Source organism: Argiope bruennichi, chromosome 6 (genome assembly GCF_947563725.1).
Source record: "Argiope bruennichi chromosome 6, qqArgBrue1.1, whole genome shotgun sequence".
In the NCBI taxonomy this organism is placed as follows: Eukaryota; Metazoa; Arthropoda; class Arachnida; order Araneae; family Araneidae; genus Argiope; species Argiope bruennichi.
The window spans coordinates 134945415-134966676 of record NC_079156.1 but is presented as its reverse complement, the minus strand read 5'-3'; the positions used below and the strand labels follow the sequence as shown (position 1 = coordinate 134966676).

Below are 21262 nucleotides of genomic sequence, written 5' to 3'. Positions count from 1 at the left end.
TCGTAAATTCAATTCAAGCAATTCTATTATTTAGGAAAACGAAAAGCAAAAACATGAACAAAAAAGGAAAAAGAGCAAAACCCTTCCAAAAAGAAAACAAGTTAAAGTTTTTTTTAAAGTTAAATTTGAAGATCCGCCTGCATCCCGTTGCATCAGAATGCCTATAGTTTGAGCCACAATCTTTGTTGTTGTTGTTTTTTTCTCCCAAAGAATTTTTCATTCACCTTGATTAAACATAACATGCTGGCAACATTTTGCAGTAATTTTTTTACAATTTTTTTGAAAAATTTCAAGCAGCATATTTGTTTGTTGTTCTAATTTCCCTGAAATATTTTTGACTATAGCTTCAAATTTTTGGTTTACTGTTTCCTGGATCTCACTCACAGACATATTTGTTTTGACTGCGTTAGAATAACTTGCTTTTGAGGATTGTTGGAAGAGACGTCTGACCTCTCCAGTCGTTAGATGGTTTCGACATTCAAATTCTAGCATTTGCCGTTCTCTGATGTAATGGGAAATAGATTTCGATTTCGCTGAGTGCGAACCCTGGCAATTAATGCACTTTTCGAGACTTTGTCATTGGCCATCACGTGTTTCACCCCAATGGCATTCTAGTTGGATGAAAGGAACTGCGATATTTCAGACATTTTCTAGGTTTATCATTAAACTTCTAAATTTTTTTGGTTTGTAAGCCAGATCTTAATGGATTCTGATAACGCGGTTCTGAATATTGTAACGAGAACAGGGAAAGAGTCTCGAGTCGAGTTAGATTTAACAAATCTTCTCATTTCAGACATTTCTATATCATTATTGCGTGTTAGATCCTCAGCCGATTCTTCAAGAGAAGTTTTAGTGGATATGTCAAAAAGCAGGTTGTGCAGGTTCATATTGTTGTGTCGGTTTATATGCTGTTTAATGTAGGATTGAATAATAAACGGGTTTAAATGAGGGATTTGGGATGAAACATCTCTGTTTTTCACATTAATTTCTTCATATTGTTTTCAGTGAAATTCGAGGAATAAGTTTATTAATGGATTTTCCACTCTTCAAGAAGTTTTCATTAGAAGTCGGATGCATTTTAATGCTTGTAGAAATCTGCATTACTGTAGTGATAAGTGAAGAATCCGAAACAATAAATGTTGAGTGACTCTGTTTAACAGAGTGTAGACTTTGTAGCTTTTAAAAAGAATAAGTATATATATATATATAGATGGATAGATAAAAATATATAGTCCCAGAAGATAAAAATAAAAAGCCGAGAAAAACAAAATTATTTGGAAAAACCAAATTTTGACAGCTTGCAGCAGGAAACCAACGCAAAACAACCGTTGAATTCAAAAAATTTCTTAAGTTCCTCAAATTGATGTTCAGGTGTATTTTACTAGCTTATACTACAGTAAGAAAGAAATAAGCTTTGCCAGTGATCCTTTGAACTATAACTTTAAAATAAATTAATGCTTTGTAGAAAATTCAGAACAAACGAATGATAGTTCAACTAGAAAATGATCGCTGATAAACGTATCATTGTGGACTGACCACTTAATTTCGTGAAATAAATTCGGCGAACAAACTGAAAGGTCCAGCTATGAGGAATTGCACTATCTTGAAGTATGTAGGTTCAAAGGTATTTAAGATGCACATTTTGCTGGACGAAATCCAGTCTAGAACCACGTTTGTATTTTGACTAAACCTTTGGCTCCCAAGGAATTGGTGATGAATTTTAAAATCGCCCACACTAATAAAAGTTAAAGAAATTGACTTGAAGAGATTTTCCGAAAACTGGGTTCAAATTTTTCATGAGGAGAATAATTGTTGATGATTAAATTGAAACTGATCTCTAGGAAAACTCGGATTGTTTGAGCTTCCATATGAGAGGGGGGGGGGCAGTAAATTTACAGATAAAGAGGAATTAGTTTAGTTATATTAACGTCCCGTTTTAAAACAACGCGAGGGTTATTTCGGGACAGGTAATGAGGAAAATCTTTGTTAATATCTAGAAGACCCACAAAAGAGGAGTTGTGTATCTGTTCGATACAAAATTTTGTTGGGGAGACAGTAGTTTACTGAGGGATTCAAGATTTTTTTTTTTTTTTTTTTTTGAATAGCAATACTTTCTACTTAAAAAAATTAATAAATAAAATATAACATACTTTTTTTCACAAATATTTCATTACAAAGCTCACGGGAATTCCATTAGATTAAGTTCACCATGACGGACGATGAAAAACAGAAGAATATTAATAGGAATCGATATCTGAAGAAACAAAGGTTTTCGCCGAATAATTTGAAACTTCGTTCATTAATGATGTTAAAAAAGAATAGTTAGTTACTAACAAGAAAGGAGTCTGTAGTGACCATGAGTTCTTTGTCTCTGAAAGGTGCATACACCTTAATGTATGATTCTTAGAAAATATTTAGTTGGGTGATCTCTGGTCTTAAAATCGCTACTTCCTTAGAAAGATGACTGTTCAATTCTCTAAGATTATTCTTCTCTTGTTGGATTCCAACCAATATTTTATTAGGATTAATCTCTATATCAAGTTTTTTAATCACATCTATAAGGGTTGCGATGATTCTTCTTTAAGTTCCGTGAGATCCGGATTAATCTGGAATCCGTTTTGATTTGAAGCCCTTTTAACAATTTATGATGCAAGTGGGGATTTGCAACAATTTTATAAGTCTTGTTATTTCCGATGATGCAATATTTGTTAATTCTTTCTTTTTCTTTCACAGATATTTGGCAGAACTGGTATTCATTGACAAAACGATCCAAGCTATGACATTTAAAACAATTTTTACCATTCTGCGCACGACTTCATTGGAGCCGCATTTGAAACATCTCTGATTTTTGGAGAAATTAGTTTAGAAATGACCAAAGCCAAAGCATTTGTGGCAAATTTTCGAATTACCCTGGTATTCTTAAAATGAAACAAAAAAAAATCTGATCTTTTCGTGAAATGCGACTCCCGATTCCTTGACTAGTATAACTAAGTCGATTCTTGGGAGGTATAGTGGATTGATATGAGGGAGGATAGAACCTGGGAACTTGTGGTTCGCAGTCCAGTAACATGACCACGATGTACTGTATCTATAATAAATCTGATATTCCTGGCCCTGAGAGAAATGGTGGTTCTAGCCTTATCTTCTTCTGAAATATCTTTCAGAAAGATATTTATCCTTCTGGAATCTCTGATTGACCTTTCATTGTATTCCTCCGTTTCCACAATACCATGTTTCGTCAAAATAAAGGAAGCGCCACTTCCTATACGTGAGTGGTAAAAAAAAAAAAAAAAGAAAGAAAGAGGGGGAGTCACATTTACCTACAGGAGTCTGGTAAATAGAATAGACACACACACACACAAAATAAAAAGCCACACACTTGTAGCAGCACATTCAATGATGAAACAATGACAAGAATTGAATTTAAAAAAACAACAACTCTACATTGAATCCATAAAGTACACAATTCAGTCAACCATTGAAATTCATTGGCACTCTATGAGCAGATTAACTGATTCTTAACCGATTATTTCATTTATCTTTCATTATTGGGGGAAAGTTCCAGTGCTATTTTTTCAATAATGAAACAGTTTTCAAAAAATGACAAGATTTACACCGAGATTGCTACTAGTAACTCAGTCCCATTCTATGGTCTCATTATCAGTATTAAATAATTTTATATATATATTTGATTTCATTAGGGTACTCCCTTAGTAAACTGGATTTAAAAGTCATACCTTTTATTAAGTAAATTAAAGAGTGATTGAAGTTATTAAATATATATGTGAGGTTAATAAATTTTTGTAGTATCTTTGTGTCCTTTCTTTGGATATTAAAAAAAGGAAGTAAATTCTTTCTAACTTTTTTTTGGAATCTCTTAAAATTTCTTCTCTATAAATCAAATTTCTACGGTAATTATTTTATTGTCCTTTTTCCTAAGATGTATTTCAATATTCACAATGTATGATTGGAATCGTTTCGGACAATGTTATGTTTTGAAACCGAAAGAAGGTTGAGATTTTGTATTCTGTGTTGATTTTTCGTCTGTTATAGCGTTGATTATAGTGCGTTATTTAATTATTTTAACTACCCGTTTTTTGCAAGGTATGCAATATTCTGTTATATATCTGTTTTAAAGAAATGTACGAAATTTCTTAAAATATTTTGCTGTTTTTAACATTATTATATATATATATTTTAATATGATTTAAAATTTAGCTCATGTTTCAAAATATTGCTTTTATATTTATAATTCTAGCTGTTATCTTCCCTTGTCGTAATATTGCTAGCAAAGCTTTTTCAGGTATTTCCTTACGTAGTATCCTTTTAACACTCCATTAGTTCGCATTTTTTTCTCTCCCCCAAACAAATGTGGTTGTGCTGTATCCAGCAGATACACTAATACGTATTATTAACAAGAGTAATTAATATAGCTTTGTAATAGAATAGTAGTAAATATACAAGCACAATTTTAAATAGACACAAACAAAAATAATAAATTTTTTTCCCCAAAATAAACTATTAAGATAGCAAAAAATAGTTTTCTCTCAGACATAGCATCATCTAGTTATCGAAAAAAGGAATAATCGTGTATATGTCAGATAAGGTGCGACTGATGGAATATTAAAAATGTTGCTTGAAAATTTTATAATTAGTTAATCAAATCTCTTAGTGTTGTTCTGATATATTATTCTTTCAAAAAATTTTTTTTTCATATATCAACTTCTAAGGATTATATAAGTAGAATTTATAATATATATATATATATTTATTAAACTACATTAAAGAATGTTTTAGCTACCACTGTCAACTATTCAAATAAGATTATCTATAAAATTTGTTTATAAAATATGAACTATTATTTAGTACTGTTATATTAAAAAGTATCTCGGAAGATAAATTATTCAAACTAAGCTAAAGTAAACCGTTCTATTGAAGTATCAACATTACATCTGCTATGAAATCTGAAATAGAGTAAGTTATGCATTTTGAAACCAAAATTATCAAATGTATAAAACATCTAATTTAATATAATAATTTTATTGCATTAACATATGGATTTAATTCTCTGTTTCAGACATTTACACTTTTTTTCTTGCAGTTTTACAGTTTTCTATTAGCAGATTTCTCATTGTTAAGATTATAATATTGAACACTGATAATTTAATACCTGCACAGAATTAATCTGTTTGACTTCTTATTACATGGAAGATAGTTCTGAGTTTCTTCAGTCGTGTGCTTATAAGAAAAAACATGATTAAGTAATTCCGTATGACAGGGATGTGTAAATATTTTTGGGGAGCTGCTTAAAAAATAAAATAATAATCTAACATAATTAATAGGAATAAAATTGAAATAGCTAAACAGTAGTACACAGTAAAATTAAATCAACATTACGGAATAAATTATCTTCATATATTATTTTTAAATACTATCAAGCATTAAAGAGTTTTTAATGAAAGTTTCATTTTAATTAAATAACTAATTTATAATCAGTTAAAAATCGATATGTGTTAAAGACAGGATGTGATTCTTCCATGAATTTGTGGTTTTCTGCTTTTTTTTTATAGATCTTTTTATCTTTTTCAATTTTTAAGAAATCTGGAAATAAATTGTATAAAAAAAGGAACTATCCTAAGGTTAAAATGGATAGAAATCTCTGCATAACATTAATTCAGCAACAAGGAACACCAGGGCAGAAGTTTTTAGCAAAATAAAATGTTTATGTTTAAAAATTAAGTCCAAGGTAATTGCTAGTGTTAAATTTAAATTGCAATGAAAATATCTGGCAATGCTGTCAAATTTTAGACAAAATATTCATCTTAAAAAGTAAGTACCAGGTCTCAAAAATTTCAGCCATATTTGAATCTTGTACACAAAATGAAACTGCTTGTGACTGTGAATATTCAATCATGTCAATAAAAAATGTATAAAAAAAGTAATGTGTTTGAGTTATACCACGAAGGTTCAATGACTGTTAAAGAAATATTTCTAAAATAAGCTAGTGAGATATGTTTACAATAAAATACTGGTTTTCCCCTCATGTTTGTTGTCCTATATATATTTAAATTTATCCTGGACAATATACTTCTTCCAGTACTAGAGAGAGGATCTCGGCAAACTAGATTCAACTCTGAATTATACAAACTCTATAGGTAACAACAGATAACACTGGTTATCCAGAACAATAGGTTAAGATGGCTTGGCCATATCTGGAGAAGCCCTGAAAACAGCACCCTCAAAATATCCACTTTTAAAAATCCTGTGGAATCCTAGGCCAGAGGAAGACCTCCAACTAGATGTCTGGATGATGTGGAAAGAGGCCTGAGTATTCTGAGGGTAAAGAATTGGGAAGGAGTTGTGCAGGATAGAAAGCGCTGGAAAGTGTGCATGGTTTAGGCAGCCAAGGTCTGAAAGGGGCTGTTCTGCTCTGGAAGAAGAATATACTTATTAAAGTGTCTTTTGGAAAATTATAATCATACTTTTTTTTGGAAATCATACGCAAATTTTCATACTTTTATAAATGTTTTGAAATGAATAAAAAACTCATTTTGGATATAGTTTTTATAATTTTTTTCTGTACATTAACTAATTCATATTTTTACATGTTTTCCACCTCTCATTGTTTCATCTAACTTTTGGGATTTTGCCTTTTAATCAATTGCATTCCTTTGAGGGGACAGTTATATCAAGGGAATTTCAATAATAAAAGTCCACTGAGCCATTTCCCCCCAACTCTCCTGGTTATAGTTAGAAAGATACTTAATTGCAAATTCTGTAATGTTTGATCTTCTGTTAAATTTTATTTCCTTATTTTCTTATATCTAGTGTTAATTAACTCTTTGCAAAAATATGCTTTTTTAATAATTTAATAGTTTTTGATAATTTAAATATTATTGAAACTGTAAAATAAACACAAAAAAAATGTTTTAGTATATTTTTTATTTTTGTTTATATTTAAATTTTTTTCTTTTCTGTATCACTATCAGCATCGTAAATAAGGCATGCAGAAGTGATTGATTGGATTCAGATGATTTTGTTTTTTAAAATTAATAATATAATTAAATTTGAATTTCTGAAATAAGTTGTATTCTATAGAAATCCAAATCACACAAAAGATTTTCCTCATTTCCTTTACTTGCTAATACCATTAAGCATAAGAAAGAGCCTCAGTAAAAGTTTTGTGCCAAGTTCTTAAATAATAATTTTTTTATCAACTAATTTTATGTATTAAAGATCGATGTATTAAAAGGTTATTTTATCCTTATTGTTGCCATTCTTATTAAGTGAAAATATATAGATATTTGAAGTATTTATCTTTCAAGATATTGCCTTCAATATTCAGTCAAATTTTAGCATCGTATATACATCAAAACACTAACAACATGAAAAAATAAGCTTCTGTGCCTAGTTTTAAAAATTGTTTTGTTGAACTGATGTGCTTAATTTTAAAAACTTTCAAATATAAAATGTTTGCTTTAATATAATTTATATATAATTCATTTTTACTTTAAGGATATTAGTTCTGAAAGTATCTTTATACTTAGCTAATATATATAAAAACGAGTTTTTTTAAGAGCAGCTTAAGAAAGTGAGTAAATGAAAGAAATTCCATCTAGTATTGTCTAAATATTGTGTTATTAAATTCATGTAAGTTTTATTATTTATTTTCCTAACTCTTTTAAGCTTTTGTATTTTTAGGTATTAAAACGGATATCTTATTAATGACATAATGGAATGTTTTAAAGCGTTATGCTTCATATTGGTTCTTGTAGCTGTTGCTGGTGATGAAGAAGGTAACTTCCAAATTTGAACCCGATATTATTTAACTTCGAATAATTTTCAATTCTATTTGCTGTAATTTTTATCTTTATTTATTTTAATTTTTCACAGAGGCAGATGTCACTGTTGAATTTAGTTCTCATCTGACTGATAGACCTATTGAAAATGCCAAAAATGCCAGCATTGTTACATCAGATGAAATTGAAACTCGTGTTCCATATGACAATGATCACCAAAAGCTCTCTGCAGTCTATGGCATAGATCCAAATACTTCAAGTCTCTATGAAAACTTTGAATTATTAAATACCGAAAATAACACTGTGCAAGCAACAGAAACCAATTCAACTTCTAATGCAACTGACACAAAGAGTAAAATGAAAGTAGAATGTACACCTAGAGTACTACCTGAAAATGAAGTTTGTATATATATATATATTTTGAATCTCAAAAAAACCTTTTCTTTAACATATTGCATCCGATTTCACATTACATTTCAATGTGAACTTACACATGTAGTTCACTCTTCAGTAAAAATCTACTAAATATATATTGTTACCTGACCCATGCTGCAGTGGGTCAGGTAACAATATATATTTAGTATATATTGTTCAAATTATAATAAACATGAAAGTATGTTTTCTGCATGCAATGTGTTAAAGGCATTACACATACTATACCTTTGTATTTTAGTATGTTAATATTTTTAAGTTGATACATGTTGCATAAATTGTGTGATATTAAAATCATGTAAATAAATGAAGTTGTATGAATTATGAAATCCAGTACTCTACAAGGCTGACCATTTAATCTAAAACTATTAAATTAAATGCATAATTGCTTGTTTGATAGTAGGTACACAATTAAATAGGATTTTTTTTTTTTTTTTTTTTTTTGCTAAATTTTGATTTTTAATTAAAAAGCAGTTGAAATTATGTTTTTCAACAATGTTAAGCATGTTATTGCATAAATCTATTCTTGCATTACTTTCAAATTCAAGGCATTAACATTCCACTATTGCTAGTTTTATTTCTGTGAATTCAATTTTTTTAAACACAATTTGTTATAATGTTTTCAATGTTGCAATGAAATTTTAATTGTTAGCATTATTTCATTGAAAATACTGTGATAATAAATTATTCTCTTTAGACATTAATTCTAAAACATAGTTTCGACTTTCTTCTTTTATTTACATGATGATTCTTGTGTAATATTGTTTCTTTAACTGTGTGATGTCGAAATCATTATGCTCAAACTGTAATGACTGATGGAATCAAGCTTAAAATATTATCATGCAATATTGTATATACAAGCTGGTGGTACATATAATATACCATTTGAATTTCACTCTTCCCACTGTACTAATTTATTATATCCCTAATCAATTTATGTAGAGTTACTCTCTTATCTGATTTTATCATGCTTTTCATAGTGGATGCTTTAGTAAATCATAGTTAATAAGGGATTGCATGGATTAATAATGTCAGTGATGGACTAAAGAAACAACAGATCTAATTTTCTTATATTTTGAAAATTAAGAAAATACTTTCTTGTTTCTGCCTGCTGTCATTCTGTCTTATCTCATCATAATCAATGTTACTATCTGACATGGGAGCATTTAAGATATCTTCCCAGATGTAGCTTTTCTTCACCTGGCATTTGGCTTTAGAATCGGAGATATTTTAAGGAATTTATTTAATAATATTATTATTTAATATTATTTAATTTAATATTTATAAGGAATCTATTTAATATCATTTTCTATTCTTGGTTAAAGTTGATGAATTTCCACCTTGGGAAGTTATCAAATTAAGTTTTACTAATATTTTTGTGCACTTGCCAAATTCTATTATATCCAGTTTAGTATTTAAAAGTTTATTTCATAAACAATATAATGCATTGTTCATAAACATAAAAACAACAGTATTTATACTTTTTTTTTTTAGTATAAACCTGTTTTTACTGATGAATATCATGTAAAAACAGCCATTATCATTGGAAATTCATTTTGTATCAGAAAGAATATACCTATAATCAGAAAGGCTATAATGGTCAAAGACTATATGTCATTTATTTAGCTATATGAAAGGTGGTCAATTTTATTTTATTTACAGATTTGAAAAGTGCTGCAAAAGTACTAAGTATCTTCCTTTTAACCATCTTTTAGTGCTGAAATGTGCTGAGAGTTCAATTATTTAACTAACAAACATCATTTTTTGAGGGATTCATAGTCATTCAGTTTTTTTTAAAAAGTATTTGAGTAGAATAACCAATCATCCAACGCTGATATTTGAAGACTTTGTCGCATTAAATAGTGTTTGCTGTTTGTATATTAATTACATGCCAATAATTAATGGCCAAAAATTGTTACTAATTCAGTCTATTTTAACTAAGTGGCATGTTATTAACACACAAGCACCTAATGTTCTACATGCCACCAAGAGTTGATGGTGAAAAAAATGCATTTGGGATAAATAGCAGTCTAATAAATTTCATGCATTCCATTTTTCTACCAGGCATTTAAGGTATTTCCATATATTTCAGGAAAAGAACTATCTTATTGATTTGTTTCAGAATTGGCTGTTTCCATCTTGCACACAAACATTTACTTAATTCAAAACCTCCTACTAGTTTGCATTGCCAATGCATTTCATCAGTAAAATATATTTTTATGGAATATCAATATTTTAGTATCTGTAGACTTAAACAGTTTGGAGCAGTAACATGACCTTAAGAGACTTGATTAGAGAAAACCTGCATCTAAATTTTTTTCTGTTTCTAATATATATTAGTTTTGGAAACTCATTTTTTAATCTTTTTTTTTTAAATTTCTATCCTATTTTATTTCTATTTTTGTATATACTTTATTTAATACATTGTGATCAAATGTGCCTCTTGTGCCAGAAAACATAGCCTTTCCTGTTTGTCGTAAAGTGGATTTCTTTTGTTCATGATATGAAGAAAGGAAGATTATATTTGAAAAATTCTATAAAATTTTGTTTAAAAAAAGACTTGTATTGCATTTTCTTGTTGACAATATGTAGCAAAATTACTGGCAACATTTAAATTATTATCATTTATTAATTTTGATTTACTTCAATACTATTCATTAAAATTCTTGCATAAAAATATTATTATCATTCACTTTCATAAGCTGCGATTCTGCTCTGTGGTTATTTGTATTGCAAACTTTGATTGTGGTTTCTGCATGGGATAAAAAATGTTCTTTTTACTTTTGATTTATTATTATTTGTATTAACAGCCAATCTTATTAATCAATATACAACTAATTTTTGTTATTAATTTTATAATTTTTTTTTTCATTTTAAAAATTAGAATAGGCTTACTTATATATGAATTTAACCACTAACTTTTTTATTTCCTTTACTATCTAATAAGATGACACCTTTTATTTTGGGAATATTTTCTTATTTTGATTCAAATGGAAATCCATTGAATGCTTGACTTATTTATGTATTCGAAGTAATTTTAATATTGAATTATAATCGAAGTAATTTTAATTTTGAATGGTTTATTTTTTACTTACAACTATCAAATTCGATAAATCGATGCACATATGGCGTACAGGCAAAACAGTTAAGCGGTTAAATGACATTTTAAGTGAATTTTAAAATGTAACATTTTTATTTAGCATGTATCATTCTACACATTTTCTTTTCAAACATATTGTGTGAAGATACATGATTTGATTTTTAACCAACTTGCACAAGCAGTTCATAGATGCATGTGCAAAAACAGTCCTCTGTAACTTGCAGTGAGGACACACAAAGAATTCCATACCTATAGAAATCGGAAAAAATTTTATACTTACTAAATGAATTAATTTTTGACATAAGATTGTGCTCCTGTAAAATGTGTTCTGATAAACAGTCTCAATCGAAAAATTACTAACAACTTCCATGATAGTTGCCTGCTGATGTATGCAACACATTGGGGATTTTTTGACAAAAATATTTCGACATGTTTGTACATTTTCCCGCAAGTAGATAAAAATATTTGTATTAAAAGTTTTTATGTATGAAAAAAGTTACTTTCAATTAATACTTAAATTAAAAGGCATTTAAAATTCTAAACTTAAAAAGAGAAATTTAAAAAAAAAACTAATTCTTAAAAAAACATTTAAAATAGTCGGAATATAGCAATTGAAAATAAGGCAAATGGAAATGCCTTTTTAAATTTATACATAAGTTTGGTTATTTGAGCTTGATTTCTTTTTATGTTTCAAACTAATTTAATTTATTGATATATTTTTATTTTATAATTTTAGTGCTATAAGTAAACAAAAATGTAGAAATGTTTGCTGTAAGTAAACAAAAATGTTTGTTCTACATTTACATTTTGTTCGATTGTTTTTTTTTGTATGCCCTCTATAAAAATATTAAATTATACTTAGGAAATACTTTTAAAAAAAACTGAAATGCTTATTTTTTGCAATTTTATTTTAATGTCATTTTTATTTCATTTCCATGGTTGTTTTCTTTTTAAATTTTAGAGTGAATTTATTCTTGATGTCCTTAAAAAATTTTTTAATCTTACCAAGACTAAGTGTTTTATAAATACATATCTTACTTCAGGTCCCAACAGTTACAGTAGCCAACAGTAGTACATTATTAAAAGTATTGGCACCAGTTGCAAACAAGAACTCAACAATTGGGGATTGTGTAGTTGTGTTGTTTTACTCTAATCAGTGTGTATTCTCTGCAAGAATGGCTCCCCATTTCAATGCCTTGCCTCGTGTTTTTCCTGATATAGCCTTTTATGCAGTTGATGTCATAGAAACTGGAAAGTAAGTTCTTGTGTTGTCTTTGAATTTATAGAATATTTATAATTTAAAGTTTCAGTTATTTCTGAATTCAAAACTATTGCTCATAATGACCAAATTTTCTGAGAACATTTGAAGCAACATTTTTTTTTTTTTGGGGGGGGGGAGGGTGTAAAGGGATTAGGGGTTTCCCAAAAAATTATTAATAATTAGTATCCTGAGGGTCATTATATAGAGCAGGAAAAATGCTTTGAATGAACTTTAAAAACATAGGAATGTTGTCAGCCAAAGTAAAACAATCAGTTAAGGAAAGATGATTGTATCATTATTAAGTAGCAATAAGATATACATATAACATTCATTATTGAAATTTTTTTTTTTATTTCCCTAAAAAGTATACATATATTGTCCACTGTTTTTGAAATAAATATACAGTACTGTACAAATTAATTGGGACAAACATATTTTTTAAGAAAATTGTTCCTTTCTCGAAGATTTTCTGCCTGAAAACGGTTTCAACTGCATTTTCTTACAATGTGTGACTGCCCTTGACTAGTCTAAACCGGTTTGACCCCGTGATCAGGACATATTGAAAATTTTTCCCTTCAGTTGCTGTAAGAAGTGATCGCTTTGTGTGAATTGTCTCCTGACGTGTATTTAAAAAATGGATATCACTCCCAGAAAAAGAACTAGAATTGTTACCCTTAGTCAGCATACTTCTATGACTATGAGGGATATTGCTGCAGCAGTTGGAGATGGAAAATCTAGTGTTTCTAGGATTATTAATCAGCAAAAGAATTTTGGGACAGTGTCTCCAAAACAAAAGAGTAAATGTTGACGCAAATGTAAGATCACACCTCAAACAGACAAATTTCTTGTATAAAATAGTACAATGCATCCTTACAAAACAAGTAGAGATCTTCAGAAAGAATTATTAGCTACTGGTTTGAGCATGGATTCATCGACAGTTCGACGAAGGCTTATTGAAGCTGGGAGATTTGCAAGAAAACCAATCCAAAAAGAGTTATTAACACCTGCAGTGAAGAAAAAACGTTTGGATTGGGCCAGGATATTTCAATCCTGGACTGCACGAGATTGGAAGAAGGTTGTATTCAGGGATGAAACGCATTTTCTTGTGCAGGAGTTTTGACCAAGATTTGTCAGGCGAAACAGTGGAGAACCCATCAGGGAACAACATCTTATTCAAACAGTTAAGCACCCTCAGAAACAGATGTTTTGGGGTTATTTTACTTCTGGAGGAGCTGGCAGCTTAGTACCAGTTGAAGCTGGCAGTTGAAGGGAGGATGAACTCTAAACAATACATATCTCTAATAGAAAGTAAAATTGTGCCTTTGATGCAAACGTTCACTGATGGTGTTGGTTGCTTTCAACAAGATCTTGCTTCATGCCATACTTCTAAGCTAACAACGAATTTTTTTCAAAAACAGAAAATAGCGGTTTTGGATTGGCCTGGTAATTCTCCTGATGTAAATCCCATTGAAAATTTGTGGAGCATTGTAAAGAGACATTTGAGTAAAGTAGACTGCTCGGCAAAGAAAACAATGATTGAGAATGCTATAAAAGTTTGGTTTCATGTTGACGAGATCAAAAATTTATGTTCTAATTTAGTGGAATCCATGCCAAACTGTGTACAGGATCTCATTCAAGCTAGAAGAGGACATATTTTGTATTAGATTGCTATACCATGCATGTAAGTTAACCTATACTAATTAAACAACATTTGTGAAAATTTTTGTGTTTGTCCCAATTAATTTGCACAGTATTGTATATATATTCTTTTATAAAGCAAAATCCCATTAAATATATTTGACAATTTTAAGTCATTCTGACTAGAGTTCTTAAATTTAAACATTTTAAAATTAGAACTTTGATTATCCTTGTACATAGTGAGAAAATTCTTTTCATTAGGCTAATGAAATAACATAATATAATTTTATAAAAATGAAATTACCATCAGTAGAAACCTGAATGAAGAATGTCATTATAGTTATCTTTGGAAGAAAGGTATAATTTTATGAAAAATTATGGTTTTTACTAATTGGCATTTCTATACTAGTTAAGTTATAAGCCTCTTAAAATGAAACTTTATCAAATCCAAAATGCATTTTTGTAATTAAGACACTCTTCTAATAATTATATGTTTAAAGAATTTGCAAAAAAAAACAAAACAAAAAAACATGAAGATATTTATTTTTAGTTGATATTGCTGGTATTACCTGATGTGAAGAATATTTTCTTGTCTAATATTTTTAAAGTAAGAAGTCTTTTCTGAAAATATTTTAGTGCACAAAATTCTCTTCTCAATTTTATTTTTGTTTAAAAATAAGAGTATCAATTTGCAATGAATGTTTTTTGAATTCCTTATCTTCTTGAAAAATTAGACAGCATCAAATAATTTTTTTTATAATGTTTATGAAAGTACTTTTTTCTTGTAAATATACATATATACATTTTTTTTTTTTTAATGTAAATACATTTTATGAAATGCTAAACAAAATCCCCTTGATGTGACTACATTATCAAATGATTTCTGAAAATCACTAAAAGTTTATTTTATCATTTGTTATTTATAATTTGTAATGATACATAAGTTCAATTAAATATTGCAAATGGTAGCTTGGAGCCAATTAAAATGATTAAAACAACTACATTATTTTCTTTTTATTGGAACAGTAATGGAAAATGTTCATACTAATAAAGATAAAGTAATGCTGAAATATTTGGAGGTCTCAGATTTAATGTTATATAATAAAATTCATTAATAATTTGTAAACTATAAAAATCCTATTACTTATTAAATTTTCTTCTAATTTTACTTCTTATAAAGCATAATGAAGGTCTTGGTACAGATTTCAGGAAAATTAATTAATTATGCTTCAGGACAATTAATTATTATTAATTAACTATGCTTCCATGTCTTACAAATTTGTAATGTTGCTTCCCAATTTAGTAAGTTTCCCGGTAAAAAAAAGACAGTTTCAGAGATAGCTCTGATGGATCATGAGTATATATTAGATGAATGACCTCAGTCTTTCTGATCATTTAAGGAAAAATTTGATTACAAAATAGAATCTCTATAATAAATAGGTCCATTAGAATACAGGTTAAGATGGTCTTTCAAGAACCTTCTTTGTCTTGTTACAGAAATTATAAAAAACTGGGAGGCAAAAATGAAATCAGTCAAATATGGAGACAACATTGAGTCATATTCTGAGTAACCAATTGAGTTATATAGTTAGGAGTAGCTGCGAAAAGAGAAGTAGCTGCATTTTCTCTGAATGTTTTGTCTGTTGCAATTGCTTACTACAGATTTGTTGCTTGTATGCTGCTATTTACTAAAAGTGCTGTTCTTGTGTATGCTTCAGCCATGTTTCATTATATATGTGTTTCATGTCTTTTTGTAGAATAAAATGTCATCTTAATTAATAAGCCTTTTAAATTGTTTCTCTGTACACTCACTGTACCAGATATCTTCAGATTAACAGATTAAAATTTTCTATAATATATGTACAGGGAATATTATTAAACCAAATTACTATTTATGATATTTTTGGAAATGGCTTGAAACTTTATTTAATATATAATTAATATATATCACTTTAAAAGAAGTACTATTGTGAGAATGGGAACAAAATAACTAAATGATGTTATTTGTTTAAACAGTTATTATTTTTTAATCGTTCTTACATGAGGTTTTTTTTTTCTTCCCCCTTCTTAAAGCCTTTATGTTCGATATGGATTGGTATTTGTTCCTAATGTGATGCTGTTCCACAATTCCAAACCATTTGCAAGATATAATGAGACAGCTTTGAATTTAGACCAGTTTGTTAAATTTATTAACAAATTCACAGGTAATTATGCTTTGTATTTCTTTTTCAGTCAGTAATTTATTGCTTGTATTGTTATTACTATGTGTATATATAATAGGTTAAAAATTTTTGTTTTAATCAACATATTGGCAATATACCTAGTTTAAATAATTTATCCTAAAGAATATTATTTGTGGTTCAAATTAACTGAAAATTGTTTTTATTTAAAAAATGTATTATTGAAAGATTTATATTCTTTCATTTAATTTTTGACAAATTAATGTATTAGACTGTTTTTCTTTTTTTATATGTGTTCTTAATGTTTTAAAGAATTATTGTTAATTATAATAGCTTCCAAGTTTACTTATTGATTTTTAAATTGCACCAAGATTGACAAGCTCTGTTATATGTAATGAAATTACATTGGTGATAAAATCTGGGCTCTGCTGTGAGGCACAAATATTGAATTACTTAAGAGTTGAATACAATTTTTACTTTTATTATCAAAATCTGTTGAATTGTTACATATGCATAAAATTTGTTGCTTATTTACATTAAAAAAATATTAAGGTTTCAAACATCAAATTGATTTCTTTAAGTAGTAAGAGAGGGTTCATCACATAAATGGTTGAAATTCATAAAAAGATATGAGTTGACAAATGGAGCAAAATTTTTGCTAATATTATTAAAAAGAACAAAATGCTTAAAAAACATTAATATTTTTAAAATGTATGTAGTATTCTTGGTTCCTTTCATTTGTGATAAATCTTACATATGGTGATAAAGCTGGATAAAGGAATGGGATCTTGGGTGATTTGAAATCAATCCTCATAGATTGGAAATGACATTTTTCTAGTTGATAAGTATTGTATATTTTTTATGTGGGTGACCAAAACCTGGAAATAATCCTATTTAATATATAGGTTTAAAGTGACATTTCTGAGAATGCACATATCTAAATAAATAAAGTATCTGTTGATTCGGTGATTCCCACAATTTTTCTAATTCTCAGCACCCTTGGTGAATCTAGATTTTTTCCGTAGACATCCTCTCTGAAACTCCAAATGGTGCATAACTTAGATAAAAAAATAATAATAAATAAATAAATAAAAAATAATATGCATAGTAATCATTGAAATAAACTTATTGATGATAACATGGTTTCTCAAATCGTTGAATTAAACTAGAATCAATTCTTCTTTATTAAAAAAATGGATTTAAATTTTACTGCACTTTAACACTTAGGAGTGAGCATTTGTTGTTTATTAATAATCAGCCTAGTTAGTTTCAAGTTACTTAATTTTGTTTAATGAATGTTTACTAGATAAGTTAACTAGATTAGCAGCAGTAAATACAGATAGAACTATAGCATTAAGTGGATCTTGAATCCATGAAAAATTATTTATATCATCATTTTGAAAATATATTTCTCTATGATAAATGTTTGATAAAAAAAAGTCTGTCCCTATAAAATGGAACTAGAAATGTAAATAAAATTATTAACATCTTGCCCCCCCCCCCCCAATGAGGAAAGAAAGTCTTCCTACAGTGACACAATGTCAACTTTGGAAACCATGATTTTAACTCTTAATTGTTGAATACTGCCTACATTTAAACTGCTGACTGGGACCATTTTTTATTTGATATATTATTTATGATATTTCTACTAGTTTATAATTTTATATGTGTTTAGTGCAATTGTCTTTTCACTTCTGTTTGAATGTTATACAGTGCTTTATAGCGTTTATTTTACATTTGCAGGTTTAACACATAACGGAACTCTCAATGTAACATCAGCTGATATGATTGGCCCAGTTCCTTCTACTTTAACTAAGAGAATAGATTATGTTTTAATATTGGCATGGGTTTTCACTCTATGTTGTTTTTGTTTTGGCTTTGCAAAATCTTCCTTTTGTAAATGCACAGTTGAGTTTTTCAGGAACACTTGGTATGAAGCTAATGCAACACAGCATGAGCATGAAGAATAAAATCTTTCTGTCTGGAAAAATTTTCCAGTGAATAAGCATCTTTTACTTTATGGTGAAATCATTAACCACATGTTGAAATCATGTTAAGTCTGTGATACTTTGTATGTTTTGTTATAAATCTTCTTGACGATTGTTTAATTAAAATGATAAATTTATTAAAACCAAAAACGTTTATTTCAAGCCATTGTGAAGTTATTATCTATTAATCTTTTCCCCCAGTTAATAATATTCATACAATATCATATGTTGTGAATTTTTCCCTTATGAGGTACAAACTTTTTCTTGTATTATATTGCTTCTATTTTATTTTAATGTGGTTTTTCTAGAGAAAGTGATTTAAATCTTTTAAAATGTACTTAATAGATATTAATATGTTCTGTTTAATTACTTGAATCTTGTTCTATAAGTTATTGCTTTGTTATTATTTTAAATAATAAAGCATATTGGCCATTATAATTTAATAATTCACGTGGTTTGTTTTGTATTTTAAAATTTTATTTCTATAATACATTTTTGCTTTTTCTCTACTGATCTCTTTTTCATATTCAGAGTTTTGTTTCAGTTGTGTAAGTACTATGCAAACTTTTCATTCTTTTTCTTTTTTCTTTTTTTTATGTATAATCCCCCTTCCCCTCTTAATGTGTGGAAATTAATCTTGATTTGAGTATAAAAATATAATGTCGTAGGACTTTTTATCTATCATTATTTTAAGGCTACTCGTAATATCTTACTGTCTTCATTGGTGTTGATATCATTTTTTGCCTTTCTGAAAAAGTTTATTTGCTATTTTTACTATATAATGCATTTATGTAGATTTTTAAAAAAATAGTTGGTGTTTGTTAAACATCATCAATTTTTGGGGTTAGGGAATTTATTCTATGTGACCAGAGAGTTTTAAACTATTCATCAATTTGGAAATTCTAATGGTATTGATTCCATTATAAACTCTACTTTAGTATAAACAAAAATAATTAACCAAATCATCTTAATAAAATTATTTAATTGCAGTTTTATTAATGAACATATTTGATAGGCTTTGTGTGTGTATGTGTACCATTATTTATTTTTGTTTTCTAATATGTAGTGTATTTAGGATTCCAATTTTGTTTGCTTGTTCATTGTAAAGCTTCAAAATAGTTTTGTATCTAAATATCAAAAAAATTTTAAGCTTGACAAAAGCCTTTGATAGAATAAAAAATTTTCTTGCTACTAAATATGACCTTTCATGCTCAAGCTATTTTATTCTAATTTATTATTTTTTTTAAACTTCACTTTGAGAATTTTTATATATGACCACTGGCATGCAGTATTGTAGGCTTCTGATCATATTTGATTTCTGTACTTGCTAAGTTATGAAATGATATATGGTTTATTTTAATTTCATCACCAATGTGAAATTAACAATATATATACAATATCTATAAATTTCTTTTTCTTGTAAAAGCTATAATCATTGCAATCTAATGACATCAGTCATTGTCATCCTGATATTGTATCCCTCTTATAACAATTCAAGCTGACAACATATGGGGAGCTATCTGTGACCCATCACTAATGAATGATGATGTCATGTATATTTCTATATGTTTATTTGCTGTAAAAAAGAGCTCTATGAAGATAAATAATAAATTTAAAATTTTGTTTTAAATAGTGATTTTTTCATTTTATTTTTCTCAATTGTCACCAGAAAAACTATTCTGTCGAAAGGGCATGTGGTGTAATTGATTCAGTAGACTACCACATATAGTACACATCCACTGAAATCTGAGAAATAGACTTCATCTTGTGCATAGACCTTTAATAAACCTGTCATCTACATTCAAAATACCAAGAATCTCGTTAGTTATAGGACAAATTTAATGATTGTACTTGAAGTAGACCTCCAATGAATATTTTATTTAAGTATATGAATTATTTCTAAATGTGCTTAATCATATTTAGAATTATTTAATGGATGCAATGAGGCTCAACTTTTTCCTTTTTTTAATTGTTTCCTCAATAGAGAAATATCTTAACTTTGTCTTCATTTGAATATTTTTTTCTTGTTACTGAGAAAAGTGTATGAAGAAGTGCTTTGTAAATACTTATTGGTTCAGAAAATGTCACTGTACCGAATGTTTAGAACATAAAGGAAAATTATGATATTTTGTTATCATTTGATGTTACAATCCATTTGGAGCAAACAGTTCACAGGTTAAAAAATGAAAATTACCTTTTTTCTGTTGTACTTCGTTTGCATACTTACAGGATGTAAAAATTTCTTTAAATAAAATATTTTTGTTTGAATAAGAATATTTATTTAAAAAATTTATAAACATTTTGAGTATTTGATTTATTCTTTCTTTTTATTCATGATAAGGCATTGTGAAATCCATAATGAATGATATTATTGTGGACTTAACAAAACAATAAAGAAATCATCAAGTATTTTTTTTAATTAAGTAAATTATTAAATATATATTAGGAATTTGAACACTTGCTAGTATTTCTTAAAGCATATTTTCTATTTTGTTATCGGTTTATTCAGATCTTTATTGGTATAATGTAAGTTCCACTATATACATATGCAAATCATATCATTATTCTTTTATAATTTTGGTAATCTTAAAAAATCCTGTTTGAATTGTTATGGAAAGTTCTACTTTATTTTATTGACTTTGCACAAGTGTAATCAGTTTCCAGCAAGTTTAACTTTAAAAATGTCGATAAAAATTTAAATATATCCTCTTTTTATTGTGCTTTACCTAGAACATTTTTACCTGAACAGGGGAAAATTTATTACAATTAGTGCTGATATATATTAATTTCTGTTTTTATTAGTGGTTTATTTTTACTGCAACAAGTTTTGTTATATTGAAATCTTATTTACAATGATGTGATAA

At 28.0% G+C, this 21262-nt stretch overlaps 1 protein-coding gene across 1 annotated transcript; it reads left to right on the top strand.

Annotated features, from left to right (window-relative positions):
- The first annotated feature begins 3967 nt into the window (after nucleotides 1-3967).
- Nucleotides 3968-20028, top strand: LOC129972661 (thioredoxin domain-containing protein 15-like). Its single transcript, XM_056086876.1, has 6 exons — nucleotides 3968-4104; nucleotides 7702-7796; nucleotides 7894-8198; nucleotides 12375-12586; nucleotides 16304-16434; nucleotides 18154-20028. Exons 2-6 carry the CDS (start codon nucleotides 7733-7735, stop codon nucleotides 18378-18380), a joined length of 939 nt encoding a protein of 312 aa, XP_055942851.1. The 5' UTR covers nucleotides 3968-4104; nucleotides 7702-7732; the 3' UTR covers nucleotides 18381-20028.
- Nucleotides 20029-21262: the final 1234 nt, after the last annotated feature.